This window comes from Coregonus lavaretus (assembly GCF_964263955.1).
Source record: "Coregonus lavaretus genome assembly, contig: HAP1_SCAFFOLD_341, whole genome shotgun sequence".
NCBI lineage: Eukaryota > Metazoa > Chordata > Actinopteri > Salmoniformes > Salmonidae > Coregonus > Coregonus lavaretus.
Genome location: NW_028160750.1, coordinates 252,194 through 272,857, shown reverse-complemented (window position 1 = coordinate 272,857; position 20,664 = coordinate 252,194). Strand labels below are relative to the sequence as shown.

Genomic DNA, 20,664 nt, shown 5'->3' with positions numbered 1-20,664 from the left:
TCGACAATATACAGATCTCTGCTTCTCGACTCATCTCTCGCCTCCTCTAAGATGGTCACTGAGAGCATTATCTTCAACAACCCATGCCCATCAGAGGAGAATGTGAGTATTCAGAAGGAGCTCCCTGCTGATAAAGTTGACATCCTCCATGGTCAACCAGTGGAGGAGTATATTGTCAAAGCTGAGCAATGCATCACTCAGGTCATTCAGGATGCAGCTGTGACATATACTGCTGCGCTGGATAAAACCGACACTTGTGGGAAACTGTCGGAAATCCTATCTGTCCATGTTTCCTCAGAGAATATTGAGGAGGCATCCTCTGATCTCTTTGGTGGAATTATTTCCGACCTGCTTGAGGTATATGAGGTCAATAAGGCCTCCAAGCGTACGAAATCAGGTCGCAAAATGTTCTGGGTGGAAGTGAGTTCAGGTTCCCAGAAGATTTATACCAAAACCCTGGACAAACTAAGGAAGCTGTTCACCTCCCACCATCTCACTGAGGGAAAAAATACTCCTGTGCAAATCGAGCTTTCTGCAACTGGACTACTTGTAACTGAGGCCACTGTGCAGGAATCTCCTGTAACTGAGGCCACTTTGGCAGTGTCTCCTGTACAGAAGACAGACAGTAAGACCCCTTCTAAGTCCTCAGCCTCAGCCTACCAGCTCACCCTCGACACCTGCACTAAAGGGGTAATCAAACAGGTGATCTCGGTGCTGAGGGTGGACACTTCAAAGGAAAACTGCTCCGCTTCCGTTGGGGAGAGCACGTCAAATTCATCCTTCGACTTCAACCAGAAGTTGGACTCGATAATTTCGAAATTGGAGGACCTCACCATTTCGAGTGATGTGACGTCAGCCGAGATTGCCACACTCACGCGATCTCTTAGTGCAGCCAGCAGAACCTCTAACATTTCTATCCAGAGCTTTCACAGTGCTGAGTTCCGAGCTAAGGCCAAACACATTGTGAATGAGACCATTCTCAGAGCTGCTAGCAAAGCCAGCCATTCTTTGCTACAGAGCATGCCTAGCACCACCTTCTCACACCATGCGGTTTCTACAGCCGAAGATATAGTAAATATTATCATGCAAGACCTTGAAAGTGTATCCCAGTACACTGTGGACGACGCAGACTCCTTCCCACTAGGAGAGAAAAAGCTGGAGTTCCAGCTCAAACCCAGAGTTGTCTTTGACAACTTATTGGATGCTGCTCAAACCATGTACCACAGAGTAAAGGATAGACTGAACATCTTTTTCTCTTTTCCACCAGTGTCAGTCACCACAGCCAAATATGTGCTGGACTCCACCCCTGTGGAGACACTCAGACGTTCTAAGTCCGCTGACACTGCTCTTGTTGAGGACAGGAGCCGCCCTCCGTCTGTGAGAAGTGAGAAGCCTTTGTCAAAAGTCTGTTTGGCTAAAAGGTCTAAAACCCTTCTGTCTTCGAGTGGCTCTTCAACAGACCACCATGTAATTGACACATGCAGTGAGGATGTCACTCTGCCCACCAGGAGTATGTCAGTTGTGAGCAACAACAGTTTGAAGAGAGCCTCTCCTCTCCACGGCAGTGGATTGAGTGAAAGTTGCAAACCTCTTGTGGCTCTAAAAGACGTAACAGTGGCAGTCAGCCAAGAAGGCTTTAGCAAAACTGCAAAGAAGACGCTCAGCTTGATCCTAAATGTGATCAAGTGTAGAGTGGCCAACTCTGAGAGTTCATCTGTTGGGCAGATTGCAAGTGAGGAGTGTCTGATAGCCACTAACATGTTAGACTCTGTACTGGAGAGCCTTGACCAGTTGCCTGACATGAGCGCTGCCGATGAGATCACAAGGACAGAATCCCATACCTCTATCGCAATGGACGAGACAGGTTCACGGTCAATGCTTGTGAGCCAACAAGAAATAATCATATCTGACACCAATATCATAGTGAAAACTATAATGGACACATTGAAGACGGACGACCCAGAGATGACTTCAGCAGAAGAACATCTGGATAGGCTCCTGTCAGTTGAAGCCCTTCAAGGTGCATCTGGCAACCTGATCGCAAAGGTCCATGGTCTCATTCAGGAGATAACCATAAACCGTCAGCTTCAATCCATGGTTGGCCACAGAAGCCTCTCTCAACCAGCGCTGCCTAAACCAGCCCTGAGGAAGCTGTCAAAGGACGATGCCTCAGAGCTCATTTACAACTTTGCCCAGACTTCTGTTAGGAGACTCCTGGGGCAGTGTATGGGAAGGCCTTTGCCACCATCAGCTGAAATGGTTTTGGATCAGGTCATCAAGTTGATGACAGACGTGGTGATGGACAGCCTGACTTATGTGTCCAAGTCTACAATGGAGGATGGTAAGTGAAAGTACCTCTTTTCATCTGCATAGGACTTAATTGTAACATGATGCTCAATACATTGCGTTTTATGATGTAAAATTCACTGGTTGTGTCCAAAATGGCACCTTCTTCCATATTTAGTGCACTACTTTTGACCAGACCCTATGGGTCCTGGTCAAAAGTAGTGCACTATAAAGTGAAGAGAATGCCATTTGGGATGCAGTGACTGACTTCAATGGCTGCGTCCTCTTCTCCCAGTTATTGTACACAGGTCGGTCACACTAGCGTGCTCTTCTCACTCAGACACCAGCAATGCCACAAGTGACATCACTCATGGTGTTGTAGCTGACCTTAATGCTACTGAGGAATTCCCTGCCAGGAGCCTTAGCCCGGCTGATGTAAAGGCTGACGGCATGGCCCGCCTTCCCTCTGCCAGAGGGGAAGAGACTAAGAAGAACAGGAAGTGGCGTTTCCTACCGAAAATGCATAAGTTTCCAAAGATCATGATTAAGGTAGGGTGCTCTGTGTTTTGAGATTACATCTGTAAGGCAGGGCTGAATTTTACCCTACAGATTCACTACACCCCTATTGTCTCTCAGCATTAGAACAAAACTGTTGTCATTGTCTTTAGGAGGTTGAGTGAGGACGCTGTAATGCAATCCTAATACACATGGGAGAGAGTCAATGGCTATGTCCCAAATGGCACCCTATTCCCTATATAGTGCACTACTTTTTACCAGCGCTCTATGGGCCCTTTTCAAAAGTAGTGCCTTACGTAGCGAATAGGGTGCATTTTGGGATGCACACTCTGTATTTTACACAGGCTCAGTTGTCCTGATGTGTTTTGTCAACAGCTGTTCAAGACAAAAGGGGAACCGAAGAGCCACCCTAAACAGGATGCACTGCCTACCAAACGTCTCAGAGAGACTCATATTTCACAGGGTAAGTGATAAGCATCGATAATGTCATATTGATGTATCACCCTATGACAAGCTTGTTAAAACAGTGACAACAGATACAGGCAGACCGACGGACAGACAGGCAGACGGACAGGCAGGCAGACAGACAGACAGGCAGGCAGGCAGGCAGGCAGGCAGACGGACAGGCAGACAGACAGACAGACAGACAGACAGACAGACAGACAGACAGACAGACAGACAGACAGACAGACAGACAGACAGACAGACAGACAGACAGGCAGACGGACAGGCAGGCAGACGGACAGGCAGGCAGACAGGCAGACAGACAGACAGGCAGACAGACGGACAGGCAGACGGACGGGCAGGCAGACAGACAGACAGGCAGGCAGGCAGACGGACAGGCAGGCAGACGGACAGGCAGGCAGACGGACAGACACAAACACACACATTCATTTTCTGATTATGAAATGTTCTTATGACAGATGCTGAGTGTGAGGTTCCAGAGGTTCCATCCACTTCCCCTCCCAAGGAGGACCTGACAACCACACCGGCCCCTGCTCCCCAGGAGTCCCAGTCCCGTAAACGCCCACTCATAGTCAGGGTGTTACACGCTCTCTCCAGAGCCATCTCCAAACCATTCAGAGGAGCTTCAGGGAAGAAGAATTAGCCAAATGCCTGATTTTATTAATATTATATTTTAATCAGAGCCTTTATTTAATAAAACATTACTGCATTGATTTCTGTCTATAGTAGTCTTCATGTATGTGCAAGATAACGGTAAAGTACTTCAAATCACATAGTCAAAAGTATTCATAGTGAAGTACCGTTTATGATTATTGATTGTGGAAATACACATAATACAGAAAAGTTGTTGTCACATACAAAGACAGACATAAAGGAGAACTCCGTAGACCAGTCACATTCTCAAGCCATAACTAAATCCATGAATGGATCTCCTATAAGATGACAGGAGAACATTTGTAACACTTTCTATGAATCCAGGCTCTGTCGCAGCCGGCCGCGACCGGGAGACTCATGGGCGGCGCACAATTGGCCCAGCATCGTCCAGGGTAGGGGAGGGAATGGCCGGCAGGGATGTAGCTCAGTTGATAGAGCATGGCGTTTGCAACGCCAGGGGAGTGGGTTCGTTTCCCACGGGGGGCCAGTAAAAAAAAATATATACATATATATATTTATTCACTAACTGTAAGTCGCTCTGGATAAGAGCGTCTGCTAAATGACAAAAAAGAAAAAAAAAAGAAAAAAAAAAAAAGCCTATATCTATAATGCATACACTCAAGTCATTTACATTTACATTTACATTTTAGTCATTTAGCAGACGCTCTTATCCAGAGCGACTTACAGTTAGTGAATACATAGATATATATATATTTTTTTATACTGGCCCCCAGTGGGAATTGAACCCACAACCCTGGCGTTGTGACCACTGCGCCACTCAGGAGTATTTACATTTTACATTTTAGTCATTTAGCAGAAGCTCTTATCCAGAGCGACTTACAGTTAGTGAGTGCATACATTCTTTTATTTGTTTATTTTATTTTTATTCTTTTTTTATATATATATATATTTTTTTTTCATACTGCCCCCCCGTGGGTATCGAACCCACAACCCTGGGGTTCATACTGTCATACACTCATAATGACTTAATTGAGTTAAGTGTTAAGTTAAGTGCAGTTATAAACACATAATGAGGGCTTATTATGTATTTCTTGCAATAAAAAAAGAAAAATGCTACTAGTTTATTAAATATTCATGACTGCTATTGCACGGCTCATGTCCACACTTCTGTACAATAGGGGGCAGTAATGCACCATAACGTTGGATGCCAACTGTCTATAAACCCCACTGAAGAAGAAAAAGCTACTCATGTAATGCATGCTGGAAAGCAGACAAAAACTAATGATTTGCAAGAGATCTAAACACGATTTATAAGCTACTGAACAACAAGTCCAAGAAAGCATTGCTAACCGCGTTTGCACTTTGAACAGATTTCTCGACAATAATAATGGAAGATGTGACTGGGGCTCAGCTCATTGCAGAGGCACTAAAAGCTCAGGTGAAGTGTGTGCAATTTATATAAAACAGTGTTATACTGTGTAACCGTGTTGCTAAGAATATATTAGTCGCTGATCATGTCCTTGGCAGTGAGAATGTAGCACTACGAGTTGTGAAAGTGTGCCATAGGTCATTGCACTGGTATAGCTAACTATTAATATTGTTGTAGAAAAACATTTAGATGTTTATGTGGAATAGCATATGTTAACATAGTGAGTTTTTGTCCTGGGTCCGCCTGGGTCCTGCAGTCGGTGAAAAGCAATTGCACTGCCTGCATCTCAGAACTGCGGCTGCCTTGATCTCATGAGGTTATCGTTGCCCGCGTGTGCATGACGTCAGAGAAAGTCGGGATCAAGTCGGACACAAATCTAACCAGCATGCATTGGGCGGTGATCGCTGGTAATCGATTCTGCGCAGACCTGGCTCATCTCAAATGGGCCTCTTGTCTATGATCTGTCGGCATGGTTATACTGGCCTGTGGCCTTGTTGGAGGCCTTGATGATATCGGAGGGGGGCTCCCATTTGAAGCAGGGCTCCAGATTGGCCATCTTTATGGTCATTATTGAGGACAGGGTGCCATCCAATGCTAGGCTGTTTCTTCTCTTGGTTTTGTTCAGTCCCACAACTGAAAACACCCTCTCAGCATCTGCGTTTGCATGGGGCAACACCAGGACAAGCTTGGCGACGGCAGCAAGCCTCTCGAATTCTTTGGCTCCTGTCACCTATGGAAAATGCACCAAAACACAATGGAAAAACATACCTTGATTTTTTATTGATTAATACTGTGAATATACTGTAGGTTGATCCATTAACAAAGTTCAGATAAAAACATGCATAATTTGAAACATGCATGACACATATATGCATGCAACAATTTTAAGCAACAGATGTAGCCAAGCCACACCTGCCAAAAGAAAAGACAAAAAAGGAAAAAAAAATTACATTATGCTTCCGGGTTGCCATTTCAGCCCAGAAGCTTTCCATTTCAGTTTAGTCCTGCAGGGATATCATTGGCATGGTCTGATAATTTAGAAACTCCTCACCCAGAAGGTCATGCTCCTCTGGCCAATGGTATGGGAGGAGATGGGGAAACCTATTTATGAAAGTAGAGTTACAAGTTGTTACGTTTTAGGTATATAGTCATCAACCAGCAGCAGTTCATACACATCTTTGAGGAGAAGCCACATAAGAATATCTCATGTGCAGTTTAGGAGTGAACACACCTCATCATAAAACACAGGGTATTTTAGCTAAGATGAAAGACAATAATTAGAGAAAAAAAACGAACCTTTCAACAAAGTACAGGACATCTTCGATGTCACTTTCAGCCCTCTGCCGTACATCTACAAATTGTGCGTGCTTGATCAGTGGCTCTTCCAGTGGCAGCTTCTTAAGTGCATAGTCCACAGCACTTGTCAGGAAACACAACACAGCTTCATGGAATGAATCCACCTGCTGTGGTGTGATGTCACCCTCGTCGAGTAATCTGTTAATTTTAGCCCTGGTTGTGAACCCAATACAGCATATCGGTATAATGTACAAGGCTAAATATCACATATCACAGTGTTTGATCATAATAATAGTCAAATACTAACCTGGTAAATGGTTTGCCTTTTCTTCAAAGGCAATTTCACAAGGCTCCTCATGGCACTGCAGAGCTGCTGGAACCATAAACTTGGAACATAGCTTGCGTACGAATTTCACCATCTATAACAGACATTTACAAAAATAGTAGGTGAAACCTGTTTTAGAGGACCCCTGCAGATATCAGCAAGAAACACAGAATGGAAAAAAACTGCAAAATCCAATCCCACCTCATCATGTAACAAAAATATTGATGACTGCTCTCTCTGAAGCAGCAAGTTGAAAGAAGTGAAAGTTGGTACGGTGGCTTGGAAGAACAGCAGGTACACTTCTGTCATGGGGACAGTGAATGTCTGCACAAGTCTCTTGAACCTGGCCTGATTTTCATCTTGAATCAATCAATAAATAACACAAAACAAGAGGTTGTCATTAATACAAGTATGTGACTAACAATCCATGTAGTTGCTGCATAATGAAATTGAAAATTGATGACCATACTAGCAGATTTGTAGTAGCTGGCCAGAGGTTCATACAGCCTCAGGATCCTGGTCACACAACGTTCAAGGCTTAGCCAACGGACCGAGATATGCAGGAGGACCTCCATGTACTCCGCTTCATGGAGCTCACAAAACTCTGTTTTAGACATTAAATCCATATCATATATTTTCTACAGCTCAGCATTTCAGTATTACACTTAATAGTATCAAACATGCATACCTGACAGGTATCCTTTCCGATTTGTGCTACCCTTGAACCAGTAACCGATGTCCACTACCATATCCTCCAAATCAAAACCGGACACCTGCAATGCATAAATCAATCGTAACGCATTCAGTCAATGCATGTAATTAGGATACAAATAAAAAGTTACATGTAAAGATAAATCAGGCCTTAACTCACTTTAAAAAATCTTTAAAAAATCCCACTCCTGCAGCTTTGGCGGTGTTATGTGCCACATGACAAGGACAACCATGAATATAGGTGTTGGAATGCTTCTGGAGCACCCTAGAGGCAATGGAATTACGTGGTCCAATGTTCACAGCTGCATTGTAAACTGAGAGACCAAAGCAGTTCTCCCAAGGGATGCCATGCTCCTCTATGGTGGAGTTAATTTTGGTGAAGATCTCACTTGCTGGCCCACATCTCCTCCCACTTGTTGTGCACATATTTAAGAACTGGTGGACAACTTTGCTGCCCATGAAGACCCGGACAGTAAGCGGGTTCATCTTTTCCACTCCTATAATGACAAGTTAGAATCATACAGATGTTCATGTTATTAGATGTTTAAAAATACACAAAGCACATGTTTTGCAGATGAGAAAAATCTCAAATAGTTTGTGAAATACCAGTGTCATTCGACCCATCCGTAACAAGGGTATACGGGGCTTTTTTCATCTCCTTCACAAGCTCCTGTGTGAAATATGGTGCGAGTGCTTCATTGGTAATGCAGGATGACTTAGTCCTGGCACACCTGTACTCCTGCGCTGTCTTCGAATCTCCGAAACATTATTTTAGGAGAGGCCCCAGGTGGTCCGCAAAGGCTAGGGGGACGTTGTGAACTACCAACCCAGCTGTCATTTTGACCTCAGCCCTTCTTGTCTGTAAGAAATAAAAAATTATTAATCCTCCCAAAATACCATAGTTTATTTAAAATAGACGCCTGCGATAATAGGGCACAGGTAAAAAACACATTCAGCAACTAAGATCTCAAATTAAGAAAACTGGACTGTACTACACTGAAATACAAACCACAAATTAGTCAAAACTATCAACCATGACTTTACCGTGATCAACTAGAACACAAAACTCTTGATTGAACCTTGACAGAATCATTACACATATCATACCTTAACCTCTTGTGCAGACATACCCCCAACAGATGGAACGGCCATTGCATATTGGGATATTGTGGCTGTGGACAGGAGAGCTCGTTGCTTATCTTGGTGGCCTTTTGCTTTTTATATGGCGCACTACATCTGTCACACCCTGGTGGCAACATGAGTTTTCAATACGGCAGACTGCACACCAGTAGTGCATGTTGAGGCTCCCTCTGGTAATAAATGGCCATGAAGAGGTCCACTCATTTTTGAAAATGGATCTATATGTTGCTGCTCCAGCCAGAGCACGACTCTTCTGGCCCTGCTGTTGGATTGGGGGGGTCTCTTCTTTCTGTCCCTCTGTGTCTTCTTCCATCTGCCCTGTTGGTTGTTCTATTTGTCCTGTCTGTTGCTCCTCTGCATGTGCGTCAATCTGTCCTGTCTGTTGCTCCTCTGCTTGTTTGTCAGTCTGTCCTGTCTCCTGCTCTCTCTGTCCTTTGTGTTGCTCCTCTGTCTGTTGTCCTGTCGTTTCTATCAATCGTTCTGGCTGTTCTGTCAGTGTGTTTGTCTGTCTTTTCTCACTTGGCTGGTTCTTTAAATAAAATAAAAGGTTTCGCTTTTGTCCTGGCAAAGGTCTCTTACGGGACATCTTTGAAACCTTAAACAATTAAAATGGTCATGTTGGTTTAATAACTCTACTCTCAGTTACAAAAACATACCTACTTCTATTGCACACATTTCCTGTATTTATGTTAAATTCTTTGGAATACATCTTACCTGTTCGAAATCAGCTGAGTTTACATTCACCACACTAAATCATGTTCACACGCACAAACAAATAATTTATTTCAAGATTTAAAGTTTAAGAGAGTGAGTATTCAATTGGACGACATTTCATTGTTACATACCTAGTCTCAGCTCAGCTTCTTATCAGACTTCTTCAGGGCGGCAGGTAGCTTAGTGGGTAAGAGCGTTGTGCCAGTAACCGAAAGGTTGCTGGTTCTAATCCCCGAGCCGACTAGGTGAAAAATCTGTCGATGTGCCCTTGAGCAAGGCACTTAACCCTAATTGCTCCTGTAAGTCGCTCTGGATAAGAGCGTCTGCTAAATGACAAAAAAAAAAAAAAGGTAGTGACCTGCTCATCTTATGTTGACTTTCACGGCAATGGTATCTCTTCTTCTGTCGCTAACTTCGGGGTGCAGCACATATGGTTCATTGGCGCTCATCAGCGCCATCTACCGTCGGGGAGTTTGAAAAAAGGAACGAACGAGTCTCTGCCGATTTTTTTTGCTTGAGAAATTGGATGTGTGGCGTGAGTGCGTGTGAAAACAGGCAAAAACGTGTGTCACACGGCGAAAGCGTGAGAGTTGGCAGCTCTGTGTTAACACCCTTGTTGATGCATGCCAATGTGTGTGTCAATGCAAAGAAAATCTAAACTACATTGTAACAATTCATATACAATTCAGAATGAAAATGTATGCACTCACTAACTGTAAGTCGCTCTGGATAAGAGCGTCTGCTAAATGACTAAAAATGTTTTAAAAAATGTAAATATACTGTATCTACATGTATCTCTCTACAGAATGTAGAATATATGTTTGGAATAGTTGGTGTTCCAGTCATTGAAGTAGCTATGGCAGCTCAAGCCTCAGGAATCAAGTATGTGGGAATGCGCAATGAACAAGCCCTAAGCCACCTTTTTATTACTAAACCAGCTCTCCCCAAATCATGTGATATTAACTACCCTTACATAGACTACAGGAGCGTGTAGTGTGTGAGGGTCAGTTTCATAGCTTTTTTGCATTGCTAATTATGTCTGCCTGTCTGTCTGACCCTTTGTGTGTCTGTCTGCCTGTCTTCCTGTCTTTCCCTCTGTCTGTCTGTTCCTCTCCAGTCCAGGTGCATGTCTGGTTGTGTCTGGACCGGGACTCATCCATTCACTTGGTGCAATGGCCAATGCTAACATGAACTGCTGGTATGCTAGAACTCCACAAACAGAAGACCCTACTACTCATGTTCAGTGGCCTTTCAAAAGAAGGGATGCTATCCGCACACTGCAAAAAATGATCTGAGGACTCCAAACTATCTCAGCTTGTCAGTTGATGTCATTGTGTGATACCTCTCTCTCTGTAGGCCTGTGATTGTTATTGGAGGCTCCTCTGATCAAAACCAAGAGACCACTGGGGCGTTTCAAGAGTTTCCACAGGTACCGATTCAACCATGACATTTCTGACTATTGAACATTAGGGGATGGTATCCCGGGACACAGATTAAGCCTAGTCATGACCTAAAAAGCAAACTCAATAGAGAATCTCTGTCTGGGAAACTGGCCCTAGCAGTTTAATTGCTGAAAGAGGAAATCATTTGTTATTTGTGGTCCTCTTTCTCTGTCAGGTGGAGGCATGCAGATTGTACAGTAAGTTCTCTGCTAGGTCTAGCAGTCTGGATATGATCTCCTCAGTGGTAGAGAAGGTATACAGTCTACTCTGACTCCCTCTGTGTAGTCCTCTTCATATCATTTGGTATCACCTGCAATTGTCTGTTTTCTGACCTCTAATTTTCCAGCTTAGCAAGGTACCTTAACTGCTTCATAAGAGCACAGCACAGCCTTAATTGATCTGAATGGAAGGGTGTTTGGTCTGTCTAAGGCAGCACGCACTAGCATGTATGGACGTCCAGGTGCTGTATACGTAGACATATCTGGGGACATGGTCAATGCTAAATTGGACAGGAGCAGAGCCAGGTTAGTGGCCATCACTGTCTTTCATCCATTTAAAATGTATACTAATGCGTTACTGTTGAATATGTATACCTCTGAATTCACATCACCGTAGTCATTTTTATTTTATTTTGTTATACCTTTTAACGTCTGAAGTGAACCAGAAATTAAATTACTTAGAAAATATAGCACTATATCAAAATATTCTCATCAGAGAATAGCAATAAGCCTCGATAGACCTTCATGATGTATTTACATATGCAATACAGTTGCTAGGTAACATGTTTAATGTTTGACCTATTATTTATTATTTCCTTTGTCAGAGAGGTGCCCTGTAGTCCACCTCCTCCTGTGAGTATGGCTGACCATATGGCGATCACAGAAGCACTGGCGGTCCTGAAAGGAGCCAAACGGCCTTTACTCATCATTGGCAAATGTAGGCATTGCTTTTTTAATAGCCAGATAATCTGGGGGAAACAGAACTAAAATGTTGCATAATTGCGTCAGATACTTGGTTAAGGTCTGGGGAGATGTTAAGAGAAAGATACTAACGCCACTTGCGAAGTTTCCACCCCCCTAAACGGAAACTCTCTGCAAGTTTCAGGCAAGTTTATGGGCCAAATGTCCCCTCCCCTTCTGAAATTGAAAAGATGCGAGTACCTGCGAAATCGGGATTTGTCCAAATGATTAGTGGTGAAAAATCAGCGTACCGGAACAAAGTTGTCACATCCCAGTCTGTTGACAGACGCTACTTCCAGTTATGTTACGTGCGTCTGTCCAGGAGAGATCAATAGCCAGGTGAGACGCACTGTAACACATATAGCACTGTACCACAGCCGGGGCGGCAAGTAGCTTAGTGGTTAAGAGCGTTGTGCCAGTAACCGAAAGGTCGCTGGTTCTAATCCCCGAGCCGACTAGGTGAAAAATATGTTGATGTGCCCTTGAGTAAGGCACTTAACCCTAATTGCTCATGTAAGTCGCTCTGGATAAGAGCGTCAGCTAAATGACTAAAATGTAAATGTACCACGGTTCAGTCGAAAATAGGGCCACGTTCAGTCGACAAATGTTGTTGACATGATTTCTCATTCTACCTGTCCGAGAGGCACGTTCGTTCTACATGCTATATTTCTATCTGAACGTTGCACAACGTTTTGCTCAGCTGAATGCATCCCAGTTGTGAAGGCCAGTCTGTTGAAATCCGTGTGGCAGTGCCCTCTGTCTGTGTCCCTCTGCAGGTGCAGCCCATGGAAGAGCAGAGGGGGCTCTGAAGGAGCTGGTGGAGGGGTGTGACCTGCCCTTCCTGCCCACCCCCATGGGTAAAGGGGTGCTGCCTGACGATCACCCCAACTGTGTTGCTGCTGCCCGCTCCAGGTCAGCCTCTCCTTCTCTCAGCTGGCATCATATTCATGTACAGACCATTGACTGTATAAGTAGGACCAATAATTTCCCTGACCATTTGAACGGACCACGAAACTCCTGAAATCCCTATCTATAACTAGACTCTCCTGGCCAGGTCATGTCAATGTAAACTGGTGTCAATCAAACAACTACACTACTCCTATAACTAGCCTCTTTTCATTACATTTTGTTTTGTCCCTGCTCTCCTCCTCCTCTCTTCCTATCCTCCTCCTCCTCTCTTCCTATCCTCCTCCTCCTCTCTTCCTCCTCCTCCTCCTCTTCCTATCCTCCTGGTTCTATGGTCTTGGTGGGGACTGCAGAGCTCTGCTCCAGTCTGATGTTGTGGTCCTACTTGGTGCCAGACTCAACTGGATCCTGCACTTTGGCCTTCCCCCCAGGTTTGACACCCAAGTAAAGGTCATCCAGCTAGGTCAAAGGTCACCAGTAGGGTTTCTTTTTTTTCCTTCTTTTTTTCGGATTTTCTTCTTATTCCGTTCTGATTTCTGGAATCTTCCAACAGGGATTTCTGGGAATTTTGGGAAAGTAACTGTAATTTTGCAACCCTAGTCACAGGTCATTTCATAGTGAACTACATTTCATTGTAACCAGGTATAAAGGTATTTGACTCAGTCTATTGGATTTAGTCTATCAATTATATAGCTTCTCTATAAGTCTTTGTGGTCTCTCCAAATAATGTCATGGCTGTCTTAGTGCTGTACAGTACATCTATATTTAAGCAATAAGGCCCGAGGGGGTGTGGTATATGGCCAATATACCACGTCTAGGGGCTGTTCTTAAGCACGATGCAACGCGGAGTGCCTCGATACAGCCCTTAGCCGTGGTATATTGGCCCTATACCACAAACCCCAGAGGTGCCTTATTGCTATTATAAACTGGTTACCAACGTAATTCGAACAGTCAAAATACATTTCAAATCAAATCAAATCAAATTTTATTGGCCACATGCGCGGAAATACAACAGGTGCAGACATTACAGTGAAATGCTTACTTACAGCCCTTAACCAACAGTGCATTTATTTTTAACAAAAAAGTAAAAATAAAACAACAACAAAAAAAGTGTTGAGAAAAAAAGAGCAGAAGTAAAATAAAAGAAGAGTAGGGAGGCTATATATACAGGGGGGTACCGGTGCAGAGTCAATGTGCGGGGGCACCGGCTAGTTGAGGTAGTTGAAGTAATATGTACATGTGGGTAGAGTTAAAGTGACTATGCATAAATAATTAACAGAGTAGCAGCAGCGTAAAAGGATGGGGTGGGGGGGCAGTGCAAATAGTCCGGGTAGCCATGATTAGCTGTTCAGGAGTCTTAAGGCTTGGGGGTAGAAGCTGTTGAGAAGTCTTTTGGACCTAGACTTGGCACTCCGGTACCGCTTGCCGTGCGGTAGCAGAGAGAACAGTCTATGACTAGGGTGGCTGGAGTCTTTGACAATTTTGAGGGCCTTCCTCTGACACCGCCTGGTATAGAGGTCCTGGATGGCAGGAAACTTGGCCCCAGTGATGTACTGGGCCGTACGCACTACCCTCTGTAGTGCCTTGCGGTCGGACGCCAAGCAGTTGCCATACCAGGCGGTGATGCAACCAGTCAGGATGCTCTCGATGGTGCAGCTGTATAATTTTTTGAGGATCTGAGGACCCATGCCAAATCTTTTCAATCTCCTGAGGGGGAATAGGCTTTGTCGTGCCCTCTTCACGACTGTCTTGGTGTGTTTGGACCATGATAGTTCGTTGGTGATGTGGACACCAAGGAACTTGAAGCTCTCAACCTGTTCCACTACAGCCCCGTCGATGAGAATGGGGGCGTGCTCAGTCCTCTTTTTTTTCCTGTAGTCCACAATCATCTCCTTTGTCTTGGTCACGTTGAGGGAGAGGTTGTTATCCTGGCACCACACGGCCAGGTCTCTGACCTCCTCCCTCAACGTGACCCATGTTATACGGTCAGATATACCACAGCTTTCAGCCAATCAGCATTCATGGCTCGAGTCACCCGGTTTATAAAAGGGAACGTGTGTGTGTCAGCCTTAGCATTATGTGGTGCTGCCTGGTTATTTCTGTTGTGTTTAGCTTGAGGTTTGGCCACTCCTCCAGCTGCTGTTACATGTGTCACGCACGGCGCTCTTCCTGTCGTGTCGTTGCTGGTATGTTGTAGTAACGTTCCACATACGTTATTTATGTCAAGGTCAATGTCAAGGTTGATCTGTGTGCTGAGGAGATGGGGAACAACGTGCAACCTGCTGCTGCTCTCCTGGGGGACATCAATACTATTGTCAAGCAGGTAACACAACACAGTCCTGGGGGACTGGAGATCCTGGTTTGAATCCAGGCTCTGTCGTAGCCGGCCGCGACCGGGAGACCCATGGGGCGGCGCACAATTGGACCAGCGTCGCCTAGGGTAGTGGAGGGAATGGCCGGCTCAGTTCGTAGAGCATGGTGTTCGCAACGCCAGGGTTGTGGGTTCGATTCCCACGGGGGGTATGACATTTTTTTATAACGTATGCACTAACTGTAAGTCGCTCTGGATAAGAGCGTCTGCTAAATGAGGGCAATGTGGGGCATTCTTATTTTTCCTCCACTGATGATGATATCCAATCTGTTTATTCTTACTTTTGTGAGTCAGTACCCAAGAACAACACAGTCATTTTTCAGAACACAATGAGAATTACTCAGAATGACAGTTTGTTTTACACCACTGTGCTAGTACAGGATAAAGTTGAGCTGAAGGGGATGTTAGATAGTGAGTCCATGGCTACTACTCTGCGCGCAGATATTGTACCTCGGTTGAGGGAGGCAGGAGTGGTAGAGGGGAACTTTCTAGCTCCTTCAGACATCATCCTGGTGGGTTGTGGTGGGAACAAACTAGCCCAGTGGGCATGTGTGACTTAAAAATGCAACTTTATGGCTTCTGTTATGTAGTCCCAGTGCTTATTGTTGATGGGCAGGTTGATGAACTCATTGTGGGAACTAATGTGTTTACATTTACATTTACATTTTAGTCATTTAGCAGACGCTCTTATCCAGAGCGACTTACAGGAGCAATTAGGGTTAAGTGCCTTGCTCAAGGGCACATCGACAGATTTTTCACCTAGTCGGCTCGGGGATTAGAACCAGCGACCTTTCGGTTACTGGCACAACGCTCTTACCCACTAAGCTACCTGCTACCTGCCGCCCCAGTCTCTGATTAGACAGTGAGTTTCTATGTGCTCACGCAGGTGCCCGAGAGCTGTGGCTGCACCAAGGGCTAAGCTATTGTGTGTTGTCTCTTCGTGTACAGGTATGTCATTTATTTTGTCAGAATTATGTTGTATATCATTTTACTTGTATTGTATAGTGTGTTGTTAGGCACTGAATGTGTGCATGCAGCACCTGTTCTCTTTTGCCAGACCTTCAACTAGCAAGGTGCCCGAGAGCTGTGGCTGCACCAAGAGCTAACATATTGTGTGTTGTCTCTTCGTGTGCAGGTCGAATAAAAATTATCCAACCATCAGAATTCCAGTTGTGGCAGTGTCCTAATTACGTGACCTGCCGACTGGTCAGCTCAAGCCGACCGCCGGAGCTGTGCATGTGGATGAGGTGCACGACCTGCGCATGTGAATTTGTTGATGGCTTACTGTAAGTGAATATATACTGTAAACAGTGAAAGTGAATGTAGCATATTCATTAGATACAGGTATTCGTGCTTATTTGTATGTTTTGGATGAATTTGTTTATTGCATTTATTTTTTTTGGTATTTGAATGCACTAAATTACATTGTATTTTAGTGCTCTGTTGAGCCATGGAAGATTCTCAAATCCATAAGACGTGTTATGCTGGGGATTTTAGTGTGGGTAGAGGGAGGGGTGTCCTTCCATTTACACCAATTGTACAGTCAGCTCCTGGGAGTAGAGCGTTTGCTAGTCCTGAGTTTGCAAGCACTGGGAGGGGTAGGCTGTTTGTTCCACCTGACCAGGGTATCCCACCTCTGTCTTTTGAAGTACCATCATCCACAGTACTCGGTGATAATGGGATGCCTCCGAGTCAGCTTAGTGACCTTATTAAGCAGATTGGTTCAGAGATAGGAGAATCTATCAGAGCGAGTTTACTGCAGCCTGGGGTTTCAAGTCTTTCTCCTGCCCGTCCCCCTCACCAACCCCAGCAGTTTCCCCTGCCTGAGCAGTGTGGGTCAACCTTTATTGATGCGTCCAAGCTGAATCTGGTTGTGAAGTCAGATGTTAGTGCTCCACCTCTTTTTAGGGGTGATGGCTCAGATAAGTACTCTGTCCTGGAGTGGGAGGAGTTAATGGAAGTCTACCTAGAGAAGAGGGGTTACACTGGGTCTGGGAATGTTGGGGAGGTGATGTCTAGGCTCATGGGGAGGGCACGGGATGTGACCAAAGTCTGGAAGCGTAACAACCTTGTTGTCACAGATGTTAAGGCGGTGTTCAGTGTTTTCAAGCAACACTTTGGGGATACTGTCTGCTCAGGTATGCCATTAGCTGATTTCTATTCAATCAAACCATATGCTAATGAGGGTCCAATAGATTTCTGGATTAGGCTTAACAAAGCTGCAGAGGCAGCCGACCAGTACCTTGTGAGTGAGGGCAGGACCTTACCCAATCAGTGCTCAGAGTTGGCAGTCATGTTTGTACGCAACTGTCCTGATAAAGAGTTGGCCCAAGTGTTCAAGAGCAAACCCATTCGTGACTGGACAGCCAGTGAGGTACAGGATTGGTTGGATGAACTGTTAAGGGAACGTAAAGCATGTAGAACACAACTTTCACAGCAGGTTGCTGCTGTTTTTGACTGCCCTCAGGAGGGAGTGGGTCCTGTGAAAAGACCTAATGTGTCATCTTTTTCTCAATGTGGCCGTGAACCAGACCAGGCACCATCTGTATCTGAGGGTGGGACATTAAAGAAAGTTTTGACTTTGTTAGAGAAGGCTCTGGTCAGCAATACTCAGTCTGTGAGTGGCGCAGTGGTCTAAGGCACTACATCGCAGTGCTAGCTGTGCCACTAGAGATCCTGGTTCGAATCCAGGCTCTGTCGTAGCCGGCCGCGACCGGGAGACCCATGGGGCGGCGCACAATTGGACCAGCGTCGCCTAGGGTAGTGGAGGGAATGGCCGGCTCAGTTCGTAGAGCATGGTGTTTGCAACGCCAGGGTTGTGGGTTCGATTCCCACTGGGGGTATGAAAAAAATTAATAACGTATGCACTAACTGTAAGTCGCTCTGGATAAGAGCGTCTGCTAAATGAGGGCAATGTGGGGCATTCTTATTTTTCCTCCACTGATGATGATATCCAATCTGTTTATTCTTACTTTTGCGAGTCAGTACCCAAGAACAACACAGTCATTTTTCAGAACACAATCAGAATGACAGTTTGTTTTACACCACTGTGCTAGTACAGGATAAAGTTGAGCTGAAGGGGATGTTAGATAGTGAGTCCATGGCTACTACTCTGCGCGCAGATATTGTACCTCGGTTGAGGGAGGCAGGAGTGGTAGAGGGGAACTTTCTAGCTCCTTCAGACATCATCCTGGTGGGTTGTGGTGGAACAAACTAGCCCAGTGGGCATGTGTGACTTAAAAATTCAACTTTATGGCTTCTGTTATGTAGTCCCAGTGCTTATTGTTGATGGGCAGGTTGATGAACTCATTGTGGGAACTAATGTGTTGAAGTCTCTGATTAGACAGTTCAAATCAAATGACAGCTACTGGCGGGTGGCGGGTACACCAGGTTCCTCTAGCCAGTGTGATGTCAAATCTGGAGAGATGGAGAGGAGACTCCATCCCAGATAAAGTGGGCACCATTAAGTTGAAGAGAGCAGTAACGCTCCAACCCATGAGTGAGCATCTGGTGTGGGGCCGCCTACCGCCAAAGACAAAATTCTCTGTGGGCAGTACTGTTGTTGTCGAGCCCAGCACGTCTCGTTGTGTGAATCGACACATACTAGTGGGGAGAGTAGTTACGCCTCTGTGGGGGGATGGATGGCTCCCTGTGAAGATTGTGAATCCAACAACATCGCCAGTTACCCTGAGACGAAATGCTAAAGTGGCGGATGTGTACCCTTGCATTGCATTGGAGTATTTTAATGATGTCAAGCAGCAAGCAGCTCATCAGAATGTGGCAAAGGCTCAATGTGACAGATCACATGGCAGTCTGACAGCTAAGAGTTCAGTTGGTGGCAGTGTAGATAATGGCAACAGTACACTGAGGAATCTTGGACTTCAAGGCCTGTCTGTTGAGGAGTGTCCAGTTTCACAGTTCTGGAAAGATAAACTTGTCAACTTAATTGGGAAGTATGACACAGTGTTCTCTAGACATAGCCTAGATTGTGGCGAGGCAAAGGAGTTCTGCCTTCGCATACGGCTGACTGATGACCGCCCATTTCGATGACCTTATCGTAGGCTGTCTCCAGCTCATTACCAAAAACTCAGGGAAACACTGGATGATATGGAGGAAAAGGAAATCGTCAGAAAATCCAGCAGCGAGTATGCCTCACCATTGGTGCTGGTATGGAAAAAGAATGGGGACTTGCGCCTATGTACTGACTTCAGGTGATTAAATGCCCGCACAGTAAAGGATGCTCATCCCCTGCCTCATCAGGCTGATGTACTGGCCGCGCTGGGAGGTAATGCCTTCTTCAGCACAATGGATTTGACGTCAGGGTATTACAACGTGCCACTGCATGAAGAGGACAAGACATACACTGCCTTTTCCTCCCCTTTAGGTCTGCACGAGTACAATCGGTTACCTCAGGGCCTCTGCAACAGCCCGGCTACTTTTATGAGAATGATGCTGACCATCTTTGGTGACCAAAACGTTCTAAGTCTCCTTTGTTACTTGGATGATCTGATGGTTTTTGCTAAGACGGAGGAAGAGAGTCTGCAGAGACTTGAGATGGTTTTTCAGCGGTTGCAGGAGCACAACCTTAAACTGTCTCCGTCTAAGTGCAAGTTTCTGAGGAGGTCTGTAAAGTTTTTGGGCCACATCATTTCTCAGGAGGGTGTAGCCACTGACCCTGCTAAAGTTCAAACCATTTTGAATGTGACTGAGAGTGAAGCTGAGAGTGAAGCTGATGGTGTCACACCGTCTCCTATCAAAATAGGTTCTTTCCTTGGTATGGTAGTATACTATTAGCACTACATTGAGAATTGTTCCATGGTTGCTAGGCCATTGTTTCAGCTAACTACAGGTCAGAAGAAGCCTAGGAGAGGCAAGGGTAGGAAGTTCATACATACAGGGCGGCAGGTAGCTTAGTGGTTAAGAGCGTTGTGCCAGTAACTGAAAGGTCGCTGGTTCTAATCCCCGAGCCGACTAGGTGAAAAATCTGTCGATGTGCCCTTGAGCAAGGCACTTAACCCTAATTGCTCCTGTAAGGCGCTCTGGATAAGAGCGTCTGCTAAATGACCAATTATTATTAATTATTAAGAGGCCTGGTCCCCCTCGCAGGCTCACTGCTGCAGACTGGACTGCCGAATGTCGACTCGCTTTTGAAGCTTTGAAATCAGCACTAGTTGACCAGGCACTGCTGGTTCATCCAGATTTTTCTCAGCCATTTCTACTTTCCGTGGATGCATCTACTAGTGGTTTGGGAGCTGTACTATCACAAGTGCAAGATGGGAAGGACATAGCCAGGCCGATAGCTTTTGCTATTAAATCTCTTAATCATGCACAATCCAAGTATCCTGCTCACCGGCTGGAATTTCTAGCCATGAAATGGGCCATTCATGATAAATTCAGCCATTGGCTGCGAGGGCATAAGTTTACTGTGTGGACCGACAACAATCCACTCAAATATATTCTTACAAAGCCGAGACGATGCATGCGAGCAG

The 20,664-nt window shown here is 45.2% G+C and overlaps 1 protein-coding gene across 1 annotated transcript; it reads left to right on the top strand.

Annotated features, from left to right (window-relative positions):
* Positions 1–2,256: 2,256 nt before the first annotated feature.
* On the top strand, positions 2,257–15,169 carry LOC311121475 (2-hydroxyacyl-CoA lyase 1-like; the record flags this gene model as incomplete). Its single annotated transcript, XM_084195962.1, has 10 exons — positions 2,257–2,271; positions 3,178–3,265; positions 10,620–10,695; positions 10,854–10,926; positions 11,115–11,192; positions 11,369–11,467; positions 11,767–11,875; positions 12,675–12,810; positions 13,158–13,263; positions 15,044–15,169. 10 exons carry the CDS (start codon positions 2,257–2,259, stop codon positions 15,167–15,169), a joined length of 906 nt encoding a protein of 301 aa, XP_084052088.1.
* Between the last annotated feature and the right edge of the window lie 5,495 nt (positions 15,170–20,664).